The 14,046-nt window shown below is 41.8% G+C and overlaps 1 protein-coding gene across 5 annotated transcripts in view; it reads right to left on the bottom strand.

Annotated features, from left to right (window-relative positions):
- nfrkb (nuclear factor related to kappaB binding protein) overlaps nt 1–14,046 on the bottom strand; it is a 164,885-nt gene that overhangs the window by 54,772 nt on the left and 96,067 nt on the right. For all 5 annotated transcript variants that reach the window (XM_069894378.1, XM_069894375.1, XM_069894379.1 and 2 more), the window contains exon 17: nt 7,334–7,440. In XM_069894378.1, the coding sequence (XP_069750479.1) occupies nt 7,334–7,440 (107 nt within the window). The remainder of the gene's footprint in view (nt 1–7,333; nt 7,441–14,046) is intronic.

The following is a 14,046-nucleotide window of genomic DNA, read 5'->3' as shown; positions in this document are numbered from 1 at the left end:
GCTAATAGTTTAGCTATTATCTTATAATCTGTGTTAAGTAAAGATATTGGTCTATATGACGCTGGTGCAAGTGGATCTTTCCCTGTCTTTGGTATTACTGTAATTATTGCTGTTTTGCATGAATCTGGTAAGCTTTGTGTTTTATCAATCTGGTTGATTACTTCCAGGAGGGGAGGAATTAATAAATCTTCAAATGTTTTATAGAATTCTATTGGGAATCCATCCTCTCCTGGTGTTTTATTATTTGGTAGTTTTTTTATTATCTCTTGTATTTCTACTATTTCAAATGGTTCTGTTAATGTATTTTGTTCCTCTATTTGTAATTTTGGTAGTTCAATTTTAGTTAAAAATTCATCTATTTTGTCTTCTTTCCATTCGTTTTCAGTTTGGTATAATTGTTCGTAGAATTCTCTAAAGTTTTCCTTGATTTCCTTTGGATTATATGTGATTTGTTTTTCTTTTTTCCTTGATGCCAATACCATTTTCTTAGCTTGTTCTGTCTTAAGCTGCCATGCTAGAATTTTGTGCGTTTTTTCCCCTAGTTCATAATATTTCTGTTTTGTCTTCATTATGTTCTTCTCCACCTTATATGTTTGTAGTATTTCATATTTTATTTTTTATCTGTCAATTCTCTTCTTTTAGTTGTGTCTTCCTTCATTGCTAATTCTTTTTCTATATTTACTATTTCCCTTTCCAACTGCTCTGCTTCCTGATTGTAGTCCTTCTTCATCTGGGTTACATAACTTATTATTTGTCCTCTGATGAACGGTTTCATTGCGTCCCATAGTATAAACTTATCTTTCACTGATTCCGTATTTATTTCAAAGTACATTTTAATTTGTCTTTCAATGAATTCTCTAAAATCCTGCCTTTTAAGTAGCATGGAGTTTAATCTCCATCTATACATTCTTGGAGGGATGTCCTCTAACTCTATTGTCAATATCAGGGGTGAGTGGTCCGATAATATTCTAGCTTTATATTCTGTTTTTCTTACTCTGTCTTGCATACGAGCTGATAACAGGAATAGGTCTATTCTTGAGTATGTTTTATGTCTACCCGAATAATATGAATATTCCTTTTCCTTTGGGTGTTGTTTCCTCCATATATCCAAAAGTTGCATTTCTTGCATCGATTTAATTATAAATTTGGTTACTTTGTTCTTTCTGTTAATTTTTTTCCCAGTTTTATCCATGTTTGAATCTAAATTAAGGTTGAAATCCCCTCCTATTAGTATGTTCCCTTGCGTGTCTGCTATCTTCAAAAAAATATCTTGCATAAATTTTTGATCTTCTTCATTAGGTGAATATACATTGAGTAAATTCCAAAACTCCGAATATATCAGACATTTTATCATTACATATCTCTGCTGGATCTATTATTTCCTCTTCTATTTTAATTAGTACATTTTTACTGATTAATATAGCTACTCCTCTAGCTTTTGAATTATATGACGCTGCTGTTACATGTCCTACCCAATCTCTCTTTAATTTCTTGTGCTCCATTTCAGTTAAATGTGTTTCTTGCACGAATGCTATATCAATTTTTTCTTTTTTCAGTAAATTTAGCAGTTTCTTCCTTTTGATTTGGTTATGTATTCCGTTAATATTTAAAGTGATATAGTTCAATGTAGCCATTTCATACTTTGTTTATCTTTCCTTTCCGTTTCCTCATCATCACCTTTCCTTCTTATCCATTTCTGCTTTCTTGTTTTGAACACTTTATAAGACAACATTTCTAAAACATCAAACATTTCCCTTATTCTCCTATCTAAAATGTCTTTAACCCCACTATCCCCTCCCCTTCCTGAGTTGCCCTTTATCCCTTGTTGGGCAACCACATCTCCCCTCTCCATTTGGATTTGCGAATTCACTCACAAGCGTCAACTGATTTCGCAGTGACTGTAACTCCTCCCCACCCAGCCCCCCCAGAAAAGATTTCAATTTTCATATATAACAAAGGTCACTCTCTTAATTCCCTCCTTACTTCCTCTCTTCCCTTTCTTTCCCTTATTAATTCTTATCTATACTCTATATATTTTCCTTTAAATACGGATATACTCTTGTACACACATATATACACACACACACACATATATATATATATATACATACCCATATACACACATATATATAGTTCGTGGTCATTTTTACTCTCATTACATGTCTTCATCTCTCTGCCTGTTTTGTAGTTGTTCTGCAAATTTTCGTGCTTCCTCCGGATCCGAGAATAGTCTGTTTTGCTGCCCTAGAATAACTATTTTAAGTACCGCTGGGTACTTTAGCATAAATTTATATCCTTTTTTTCCATTGGATCGCTTTTGCTGTATTAAACTCCTTTCTCTTCTTCAGGAGTTCAAAACTTATGTGTGGATAGAAAAAAAATTTTGACCTTTGTATTCCAGTGGCTTTTTGTCTTCTCTTATTTTCTTCATTGCTTTCTCCAATATATTTTCTCTTGTTGTATATCTTAAGAATTTTACTAAAATGGATCTTGGTTTTTGTTGTGGCTGTGGTTTCGGGGCTAATGTTCTATGTGCCCTTTCTATTTCCATTTCTTCCTGTAATTCTGGTCTTCCTAGGACCCTGGGGATCCACTCTTTTATAAATTCTCTCATATTCTTGCCTTCTTCATCTTCCTTAAGGCCCACTATCTTTATATTATTTCTTCTATTATAATTTTCCATTATATCTATCTTCTGAGCTAACAGCTCTTGTGTCTCTTTAACTTTTTTATTAGATTCTTCTAATTTCTTTTTTAAGTCCTCTACTTCCATTTCTACGGCTGTTTCTCGTTCTTCCACCTTGTGCACTCTTTTTCCTGTATCTGACATGACCATCTCTAATCTATTCATTTTTTCTTCTGCACTTTTAATTCTTCTTTTTATTTCACTAAATTCTTGTAATTGCCATTCTTTTACTGATTCCATATATTCTTTAAAAAAAAATATCCATTGTCTTGCCTTTCCCTTCTTCTTCCATTTCTCTATGTTCTTCTTCTTCTTCTTCCTCTGGGTTGGTCATCTGTTGTTTCCTTGTTTTCTTTTTACTCTCTTCTTTCTTGTTCTCTTTATTTTCTATGTTCTCTTCCTGTTGTGTTGCAGCTGTCATTCTCAGCTGTGGAGATCGACTCCTCAGCTGGTCCCCCCTCCCGTCAGTGTTTTTTTTTTCATGCGCATCGCGCATGCGTGAGGCTCCGCGATCCATTTTTGTAGTCCCGAGCTCGGGACTTCAACTGACCTTAGGGAGCGGGCTTCTCTCTCCGCGGCGGGCCTCTTCGGACAGGTAAGGCCTTCACTTTCTTCTTCCGACGTTCTTTCTTCTTCTCTTCTTCCCGTTGCTTTCGACTTTTTTTTCTTCGCTGCCATTTTCTTCCCACCTTTACTTTCACTTTGTTTTAATTTTTATGTTTGTGCCTTTGTGTTTTGTGTGTTTTTTTTAAACTTTTCCGGAGAGGGCTGGAGTTCCCTGACTGGCCACTACTCCATCACGTGACTCCCCTAACTTTAGTGTTTTATTGATGGGCAATAATGTTAAACTCCACTTGAAACGCCTCATCAAATAAAGCAGTCCACTCCATGCCAGTACACAGTAGACCAAGACTACACTGAGGAAGGTCCAGACACAGAAGTCATATTAGTCCCATAGAAGTGCCCAACAATGCCTATTCCTGACATTCAGTGTCTGGGTCCTGACCAGAACTAACTACACAAACACTGATGACTACAACAGCACGTCAGAGGATGGGTATTCGAAGGCAAGTGAATCATCTGCAGATTGTGAAACCCTTCCACCATTTATAAGGCCCACTTATGAAGCATAATCAGCTTCAATTGAATTCTATACCATAGAAAGCAGTGGGAGTCAAATAAATGTATATTCCAGAAGGAATTGAAGAATTGAGATATGGGGAGAAAACTGGAAGATCAGCCCTGATCATGGTGAATGTTGAAGATTCAGTGTGGCTCAGAGTCACAACAGGTAATAGCAGCTGCCTCTCCGCTCCAGTGACCCACATTCAATCCTTCTGACTTTGAATCACAGGGTAACTACCCTGTGAGTTACCTCATGAGGCCCTGGCTATCACTACCATGGTTTACTGGTTGGGAAGTTAATTGGCTGCTGTAAACTGCCCCTGGTGTAAATCTAGTGGGGGAAAAACATGAACGTGGGCATTGCCATGGTGGATGGAAAGGCCCGTTTCCATGTGGTTTCTCTCAACTCCATAACCAGCAGCGCAGGGTCCAAGTTTGAAGGGACCAACTCCTGCCCCAAGGTTTCAGACATGGAAGGTCCGGCCTCCCCACCACCCACCATCACTGGGTGCTGTGCCAATCAGCTTGACTCCCGGCCTGCACCCTCCCCACCTCGACCCTGCTCTCCCACTTCCACCCCCTCCCCCACTTCCACCTTTGCCCACCCTATCTCGATCCACTTCCTAACCTTGACCCTCACCCCCTCCCACACCCCGACCCCCTCACCCATCTCAAATTTTCCCATCCCCCACCTCGAACCCTGCCCACTCCAACTCCCTTCTCCACCTTGACCCCTGTCCCCTCCTCTACCTTACACGGAGTTCCCTTACACGGAGATCCCTTAGAGGGAGTTCCCATACTTGGGGTACCCTACAGGGAATTTTCTTACATGAGTTCCATTACACGAAGCTCGCTTACACGGAGCACCATTACACAGAGATCCCTCACGGAGCTCCCTCACAAGGGGTTCCCTCACACAGGGTACCCTCACACGGGGTACCCTTACAGGGAGTTCCCTTACATGAGTACCATTACACGGAGCTCCCTTGCACAGAGTACCATTACACAGAGTTCCTTTACAGGGGGTACCATTACAGGGAGTTCCCTTATATGAGTACCATTACACGGGGTTCCCTTACATGGAGCACCATTACATGGGGTACCCTTACAGGATGTTCCCTTACAGCACACATGTCAAACTCTGGCCCGCGGGCCAAATTTGACCCGCGATATAATTATATTTGGCCCGCAAGATCATTTCAAAAATGTATTAGAGGTGGCCCGCCCTGCAGCGAGAGCCGATGCTGTTTTTTGGTAATGTCACCCCCACCCTCCTCCCCCTTCATTGCACATCCTTCCCTACCCCCTAACTATCCCCTCCCCCCTAAAACCACCCCCCTTAAAAGATGGCCAGAATATTCTCAAAAAGGAATCCAGAATGGTAAAGTTCCACAAACCTTCTGCTGGGAATCCTAACAACACCCGGGCATCAGATCCACGGGACGCGGAGGGAGCAAGAGTGTTGCAGGTTGACCGTGCAAACTTTGAGAACGGGGAAAACAAAATTGTAACACGAGAAGTCTGTCGATGTCATCAGCCGGCAAGCCAGTTGGAAGCCTCCCCGCACAACCAGTCACTTCTCCCACCTGTCGAGCGGTGTGGCGGATTGGCGAGCGCCTGTGATTTCCTGTCGGCGCAACGGACATGGCAGGCTGCGCATGGCCCCCACTGTTCCACAAAGGCTGATCGGCAGCGCGCTGGGCCTGAGTGGGTGGGTAAGCAGGGGTGGGCAGAGGGTGTAGGTGAGGAGTAATGGGCAGGGGAAGATGGTGCTGCGAGGGGCAGTTAGAGGGAGGGATGAGTAGAAGGAGGGGTGGATAGGGAAGAGGTAAAAAGGGAGGGGCAGGGGTTATTAGAGGGTGAGAGACGGGTAGAGGGAGGAACAGGTTGAGGGGAGAGGCAGTAGAGGGGCGTGTATAGGATGGGGTGGGTAGAGGCAGAGTGGAGTGAGGGGTGAGTAGAGGTTGGGTAAAGGACTAGTCAGGTAGAGGGATGGTGGGTCGAGGGTGAATAGAGGCCTAGAGCCTGAGGAGTGAGCAGGAAATGCTGAGTCCTGATGCAGGCCAAAATGGACACAGCCTGTGAATGCTGACTACATCTCCACAGGGACCAAATAGGTTTCCCTCAGGTCAAGCAAAGGGTGAACTTGAGCTACCTACTCCTGACCTGTAACATTATCCTCCTAAAGTTATATCCTAAAGTTTAACATTACATATGTTGAAAGAAGAGAAAACATGCAGATGTTGTTGAAAATTTTCAATAAATATTTAGTTCGGCCCTCGACTTAGTCCAAGTTTTTAATTTTGGCCCTCCGTGAATTTGAGTTTGACACCCCTGCCTTACAGGGTGTTCCCTTACACAGAGCTCCCTTAGACGGAACTCCCTTACACAGAGTTCCTTTACATGGGGTACCCTTACAGGGAGTTCCCTTACATGAGTACCATCACTATAGTCAAACATTGCAAGGTACAGAGCAAAATACAAATACACGTATATCCCACTTTATGAAGGTTGAGCGTTCCTGAGAAACCTTTCATAAGCCAAAAATTTGTAAAGCAAAGACCCATTGACTACGATCGGAGACAATTTTAGCAAAGTGAAAACCCATTATAATTTCTTCGTTAAAGTGAACATGATTATCTTCATACAAGTGAATTTTGTAAAGTGAGTATTCTTAAAGCGGGGTTTACCTGTATTAAAGACAGTGCAAGACAATTATCTATTGCCAGCAAGAACTCCATCATACAATGTGCTAACAGGAGAAGAGAAACTGAAACAGAATCAGGGCTCCAGGTCTGCAGCACTGCAGCTACTTGACTGGGCTCTTCCCTCGACAGTGAACAATGGCAGCAAGCCCATGGAAACACCACCACCTGCAGGTGCCTTCCAAGTCAAGCACTGCCCTAATATCACTAGCCCTTCATCGTCATTGGGGAGAAATGATGTATGTACATTCCAACCAGTGTTGCACAAGGAGTGCAGCGGTTCACCACTTACTTCAGGGCAATAGGGAGAGACAATGAAGACTGGCCTCGCCTGCAACATCAGCCCACGAGTCCGTGCTGCCCAATTTACACCCCATTAACCAGCAACCCCGGTACGTTTCGAAAGATGGGAGGAAACCGGAGCCCCTGGGGAAAACCCACACAGACAGGGTGAGAACCTACAAACTCTTTACAGACAGCGCGGAATTCGAACCCGGTCCCGATCGCTAACGCTGTAAAGGCACTGTGCTAACTGCTATGCCAACCACCTTGTGAGCACGTCCCTCTCCCCTTTTCTTCCCACCACTTCTTATTTGAGTGTCTGCATCATTCTTGGCATTCATAATTAAGGTCTGAGGCCCAGAATGTTGATATCCATGGATGCAGAGAAACACCCCCTTCTCCACCCACCCCCCCCACATCCAGTCCCTCTCAGCTCTTCCTTTATCTCCACCATAAATCTCTTCTTGGACTACGTTATATGATTCCAATTCCTAACTCGAACAACACGCACCAGTTTCTCAGGTGCTCTCTTTACCTGGGGATTGGTGACTTCAGGAGCCAGAAACTGGGAGTCCTTCAGCAATTCACAGATCTCTGCACGGGTCCCTTCTCCATTTGGAAGGCGAGCAGCTGCATCTCGCACTGAGGGAAAGGAATAATTTCTCAGGATAGAAAACAAATGTGAAACACAAAAGTCTGCAGACACCGTGGTTGAAGTAAAAACACAACGCTGGAAAAACACAGCTGGTCAAACGGTGTATTTTACGTAGCAAAGATTAAAAAAAAATACATAACCAAAGTTTCGAGATTGAGCCCCCGATGAAGGGACAGCACCGTTACTGCAGTGGTTAGCGCAACACCGTTACAGGGTCAGCACCGAGTTTTCAAACCCACGCTGTCCTTAAGGAGACTGTATTTTCTCCCTGTAGGTTAATTGGGTGTAAATTGGGTGACAAGGGCTCGTGTGCCAAAAGGGGCTTTACTGTGCTGTATGCCGAAGATTTTTAAAAAAATAAAAATTTAGAAACTGCAGCCTCACCCAAAGATGTGTACTTGACTCTCAACTCCTGTACTCAATAGAGGTAAGCAAGAAGTCTGTCGGTGTTGAGAATCTGGAGCAACACACAGAATGCTGGAGGAACTTAGAGATCAGGCATGGATACTGCCTAACCCACTGACGACCTCTAGCATTTGGTACACTGTCTTGTACTTATTGCCTTGGCCAACAAATGCGAGCATTCTTCACAGCTCTGCACTCCAAAATCATCTCTTTCAGAGAAGTGGTCCAAGTTTTCACCATTCAATTATAGTTCCCAGGATCCTGCATTCACTGGGTATGTTTAACTTCCCAAGTAGCATCAATTTACATGGGCTTACATTAAATTCCCTCTGCCATTCCTTTGCCCACATTCCCAGTTGATCCAGACCCTGTTTCCGCTTCATCACATCACGAATTCTGGTGTCACCTGCAAATTCATACTACCTACATTCTCTTCCACATTGTGAATATATTCATCAAAACTGCACTAGCCTTATGCTTTACTTTCTGTGGTCCCTTTATCCCCCCACCCCCCTCGATTTTGGCATCCCCCTCAGGCTGGCACCTGGGGCAGACTCCCCCCCCCCACCCGTCCCCCCCCATCAATACACTAGTGCACAAAGATACATACAGATACTGCTCTCACTCACTACTGAACTGAAAAAGTAAAGGGGCATGGACGGAGACATGATTGTTTGAGATAATTTGGAATCCTTGTCCCCAATGAGATCATTTGGAATGGATGATAATAAGACCAGTCAGAAAAAAATATAATTATCATGTTAATCAAGGATAACATCAGTTCAAATAAGAGAAACATCGGAAGAGCAAAAACACGCTATGAAAATAAAAAGAACAAAGTGATTTTACTTGGAAGTTACCACAATTGTGTTGTACTGACCGTGTTGCCAAGTCAGTTTATTTCTTCAAACCAACTTTTTATTTATTTCCCAAAATATTCCTACACCCCACTAAAATATTCTTAAGCCTCACGCCCCACCAAAATATTCCCACCCATACACCCCTCCTTGAGAATCTATGTTCTACGTAATCCGTGCCTCCAAAAATGAAAAGAAATTCTGAGAATCCCGTCCAGTTTCCCACCCACCCAACAGAAATGTGGAGGACGTTTAGAAATCATTTGCATAGGGCTCAGGACAAGTTTATCTCACTGGGACAAGGAAAAGATCAAAGGAAAGGAACCGTGGTTGACAAGAGAGGTGGAACAGGAAGTCAAGATGAAGAAGGAAGCATTAGTAAGGTTTACCACGCAAGTCAGGAAGGGTTTCTGTTAGGGGAGTTCCTAAGTGAACACTTTGCTTCAGGGTTCACCAGGGAGGGGGACCTTTATCAATGTGAGGTCAGTGTAGAAGAGGCAAATATGCTGGGGGATGCTGAGAAAGAAGTGGTGGATCCTAAAAACATTCAGATAGATAAGTTCCGGGGATTGGATGAGATATACCCCAGGTTACACCGTGACTAGTGGTGTGCCTCAAGAATCGGTTCTGGGTCATCTATATCAATGATCTGGATGATAATGTGGTAAAGTGAATCAGTGAATTTGCAGATAATACGAAAATTGGAGGTGCAGGACAGTGAGGAAGGTTTTCAAAGCTTTCAGAGGGATCAGGACCAGTTGGAAAATGGGCTGCAAAATGGCAGATGGAGTTTAATACAAACAAATGTGAGACTATGGAAAGCCAAACCATGGTTGGACATACAGGGTAAGCATTAGGGCATTGAGGAGAGCGGTAGTTCAGAGGGATCTGGGAATACAGATACCTAATTCCCTGAAAGATACACAATTTCCTGAAAGTGGCATCACAGGTGGACAGGGTTCTAAAGAGAGCTTTTGGCTCAATGGCTATTATAAATTTAAAAAAAAAACATTGATTCAAATGTTGGTATGTTATGGTAAAGTGGTACAAGACATTAGTGAGGCTAAATCTGGAATATTGTGTGCAGATTCATTCATCTAATTACAGGAAGGAGATCAGTACGATTCAAAAAGAGCAGAGGAGATTTACAAGAATATTTTCAAGACATGAAGAACTGAGTTACAGGGAAAGATTAAACCAGTTAGGACATTTTTCCCTGGAGTGGAGAAGAATGAGGTTTTTTTTTAATAGAGGTAAACAAAATTATAATGGATCTCAATGAGGGTCTAGTGGAACAAGAAAACAATCAGCCCGCCAGCATCAAAAGACGTCAAGTCACGGCCTCAACCCCTACTCACTTCCCCGGCGTCAGCTGACGCTGGTATGCCGATTAAACCAGTAGAAAAGGGACAGCAGAAAGTCACCCATTTCCAGTTGAAAATAAAACACTCTGATCCCCAGGGCATGAGTGTGTTCAGTGGAAAAGCAGTCAGTATCCCAGTTAAATGTAGCCCAGTGGAAGCAGTACAAAGGGCTTCCTAACCTGGGACACTGCATGGCCAATTAACTGGGATGCCAGGGTGTAGGTTAATGGGGTGCAAATTGGGCAGCATGGACTCGTGGGCGAAAATGACCTGTTATTGAGGAGCTGTATGTATGTAACCTCTACTGAGGTTAGGTGAAAGGGGAAAAGTTTGAAGAGTAATGTGATTTTGGAATGAGTTGCCAGCTAAATTAGTAAATACAGTCTTAATTTTGACATTTAAGAAATTTTTTTACAAGTGCCTGGAAGGGAGGGTATGGAGGGATATGGACTGGGTGCATGTCAGAGAGCTGAAGTAGAAAATAATTCAACACAGACTAGATGGGCCAAAGAGCCTGTTTCTCTGCTGATGTGTTCTATCTACAGTAAGTAAGGGAAGAGATTGCAATGATCTCCGAGTTCTCCTTGGCCACAGAGGAGGTGCCAGAGGATTGGTAAAAAGGTAAGAGGGAGAATCCAGGAAATTATAGACCAGCAAGTCTCATATCAGTGGTGAGCAAACTATTGAAGAGGATTTTTAAGGACAGGATTTACGAGCATTCAGAAATAGTCAGGTTTTGTGAGGGAAAGATTGTGTCTCACGAGCCTAATTGAGTTTTTTGAGGAGGTAACAAAAGAAATTGATGACGATAGGGCAATAGATGTGGTGTATTTGGATTTAGTAAGAAATTTGGCCAGATCCCCCATGAGAGACTTGTTCAGAACATCATGAGTCATGGGATCAGTGTAACCTTGGCTGAGTGAATTCAGAATTGGCCTGTTTGTAGAAAGCAGAGAGTAGTAGTGGTCGGGAAGTTTTCTGCCTCGAGGTCAGTGACTAGTGGAGTTCTGCAGGGATCTGTTCTGGGACCCCTGCTCTTTGTGATTTTTATAAATGACCTGGATAAAGTAGTAGAGGGATGGGTCAGTAAGTTTGTGGATGACACAAAGGTTGGACATGTTGTGGTTACTGTTGAAGGTTTTTGTACGTTCCAACAGGATATGTGTAAGGCGATGCACTTTGGCAGGTTAAACTTGAAGGCAGAGTACATTGTTAATGGTACGATACTTAACAGTGTGGAAGAACAGAGGAAGCATGAAGTACAAATTTATAGATTTCTCAAGGTCGCTACACAGTTTGGTAGGACAGTTATGAAGGCCTATGGCATGCTGGGCTTTATTAATCAGGGACTGAATTCAGGAGTCATGAATTAATGTTGCAGCTCTGTAATCTCTGGTGAGACCACACTTAGAATATTGTGTTCAGTTCTGATGACTTCATTACAGGAAGGATGTGGAAGCTATGGAGAGGGTGCAGAGGAGATTTACCAGGTTGTTACCTGGATTGGAGAACATGCCTTATGAAGCAGGTTAGCAGAGGTAGGGCTTTTTTCTTTGGAGCATAGAAGAATGAGAGGTGACTGAATAGAGGTCTACAAGATTATGAGAAACCTAGATAAGGTAGACAGCCAGCACCTTTTTCCCAGGGTGGGTGTAGCAAACACCAGGGGACATGTACAAAGTGAAGGGAGGGAAAGTTTAGAGGAGACATCAGGGATTTTTTTTTTTAAACACAGAGTTATGGGTGCCTGGAATACATTGCCTGGGGTGGTGGTGGAGGTCGGAACAATGAGAGACTCTTAGACAGGGACATGAAGGTTTTGAGGTAGAGAACATAAGAAATAGAAGTAGGTCGGCCATTCGGCCCGTCGAGCCTGCTCCGCCATTCAATGTGATCATGGCTGACCATGATAGGCTCATTTCCACCCGCCTTTTCCCCATATCTATTAATTCCTCTACTTTGTAATACCTATCCAACCTTGTCTTAAATATATTCACTGAGGTCGCCGCCACTGCTTCATTGGGCACAGAATTCCACAGATTCACCAGCCTATGGGAAAAGCAGTTCCTCCTCATCTCAGTCTTAAATCTACTACCCTGAATCTTGAGGCTATGTCCCCTAGTTCTAGTCTCCCCCACCAATGGGAACAACTTATCGATCTCAATCATTATAATTTTATCCATTTCTATAAGATACACTTTCATTCTTCTAAATTCAAGTGAGTAGAGGCCCAGATGATTTAATCTCTCCTCTTAGGCGAACTTCCTCATATATACAGTTCCTCAATAACAGGTCATTTTCGCCCACGAGTCCATGCTGCCCAATTTACACCCCATTAACCTACACCCTGGCATCCCAGTTAATTGGCAATGCAGTGTCCCAGGTTAGGAAGCCCTTTGTACTGCTTCCACTGGGCTACATTTAACTGGGATACTGACTGCTTTTCCACTGAACACACTCATGCCCTGGGGATCAGAGTGTTTTACTTTCAACTGGAAATGGGTGACTTTCTGCTGTTCCTTTTCTACTGGTTTAATCGGCATACCAGCGTCAGCTGACGCCGGGGAAGCGAGTAGGGGTTGAGGCCGTGACTTGACGTCTTTTGATGCCGGCGGGCTGATTGTTTTCTTGTTCCACTAGACCCTAAACTGGTTAATTCCTGGAACAAGATGCCAGTGGAAAAGGGGCTAAAAATACACTGCACTCTGTCCCCTCTATCAAATTACTAATGTATATCGTGAACAGTTGAAGGCTCAGTACCTGCCTTTGCTGAATCCATGCTGCATCTGCTTGATGGCGCCATTCTGCTCCAGATGCCTCTTTATTTCTTCTTTAATTATAGCTTTAATTTTTTTTTTATTAATGGAACATAATTTAATTTATATAAAGATTGATAATTAACATTCAAAATTATACCCAAATATTTAATTCGATCAGTCCATTTCAAATTAATAATATTCTTATAAACTGAATGATTTCCTTCACTTACCGGTAATATTTCACTTTTTTCCCAATTAACTTTATATCCAGAAAGACATCCATATTTTATTAAACATTCCTTCAAATGCAAAAGTGACTGAGCTGGATTTGTTAAATACACCAATACATCATCGGCAAATAAATTAATTTTATACTCCTCATCTAAAACTTTCATACCTTGTATCTGTGTATTTTGTCTTATCAGCTGTGCTAAAGGTTCAATCACTAACGCAAACAAAGCTGGTGATAAAGGACAACCTTGAAGAGTTGATCGAGTCAATTTAAAAGGTTCCAAAATCAAGCCATTTGTCAATACTCTAGTTCCCGGTTTACTATATAAAGCCTTAATCCAACCAATAAAAAAAGGACCAAACTTAAATTTCTCCAAAATTTTAAACAAAAAATTCCACTCAACTCTATCAAATGCTTTTTCTGCATCTAAAGATATCAACTGAAGATTGTCGAAATCTATTAATCAAACTGATCACGCGCAGAACATTATCTGAAGTATATCTATTCTTTATAAAACCTGTATGATCCATATGAATCAACTTAGGTAAAAATTTAGCCAATCTATTTGCTAATATTTTAGCTATTATTTTATAATCTACATTTAACAACGAAATTGGTCTATATGAAGATACTTTCAAAGGATCTCTATCTTTCTTTGGAATTACTGTAATTAAAGTAATAGAACAAGACTCAGGTAATTCATAATGTTCTCCAACTTGATGTAATACATCCCCAAATACTGTAGATAAATCATCATAAAAGATTTTATAAAATTCAATCGAAAATCCATCATCATCAGGCGATTTACTGTTCGGCATTTCCAGCATAGCCATTTTAATTTCCGAATCAGTAAATGGTTCCTCGAATCCTGTATATCTGTATCCTCTAATATCGGTAAATTCAACTGTGACAGAAAAAGATCAATCGATCCAATTTCTTGTTTTTCTTCAGATGTATATAACTTTTAATAAAATGA

Source organism: Narcine bancroftii, chromosome 8 (genome assembly GCF_036971445.1).
Source record: "Narcine bancroftii isolate sNarBan1 chromosome 8, sNarBan1.hap1, whole genome shotgun sequence".
Classification (NCBI taxonomy): Eukaryota; Metazoa; Chordata; class Chondrichthyes; order Torpediniformes; family Narcinidae; genus Narcine; species Narcine bancroftii.
The sequence above is the reverse complement of the archived record's forward strand: the minus strand, read 5'-3'. Positions and strand labels throughout refer to the sequence as shown.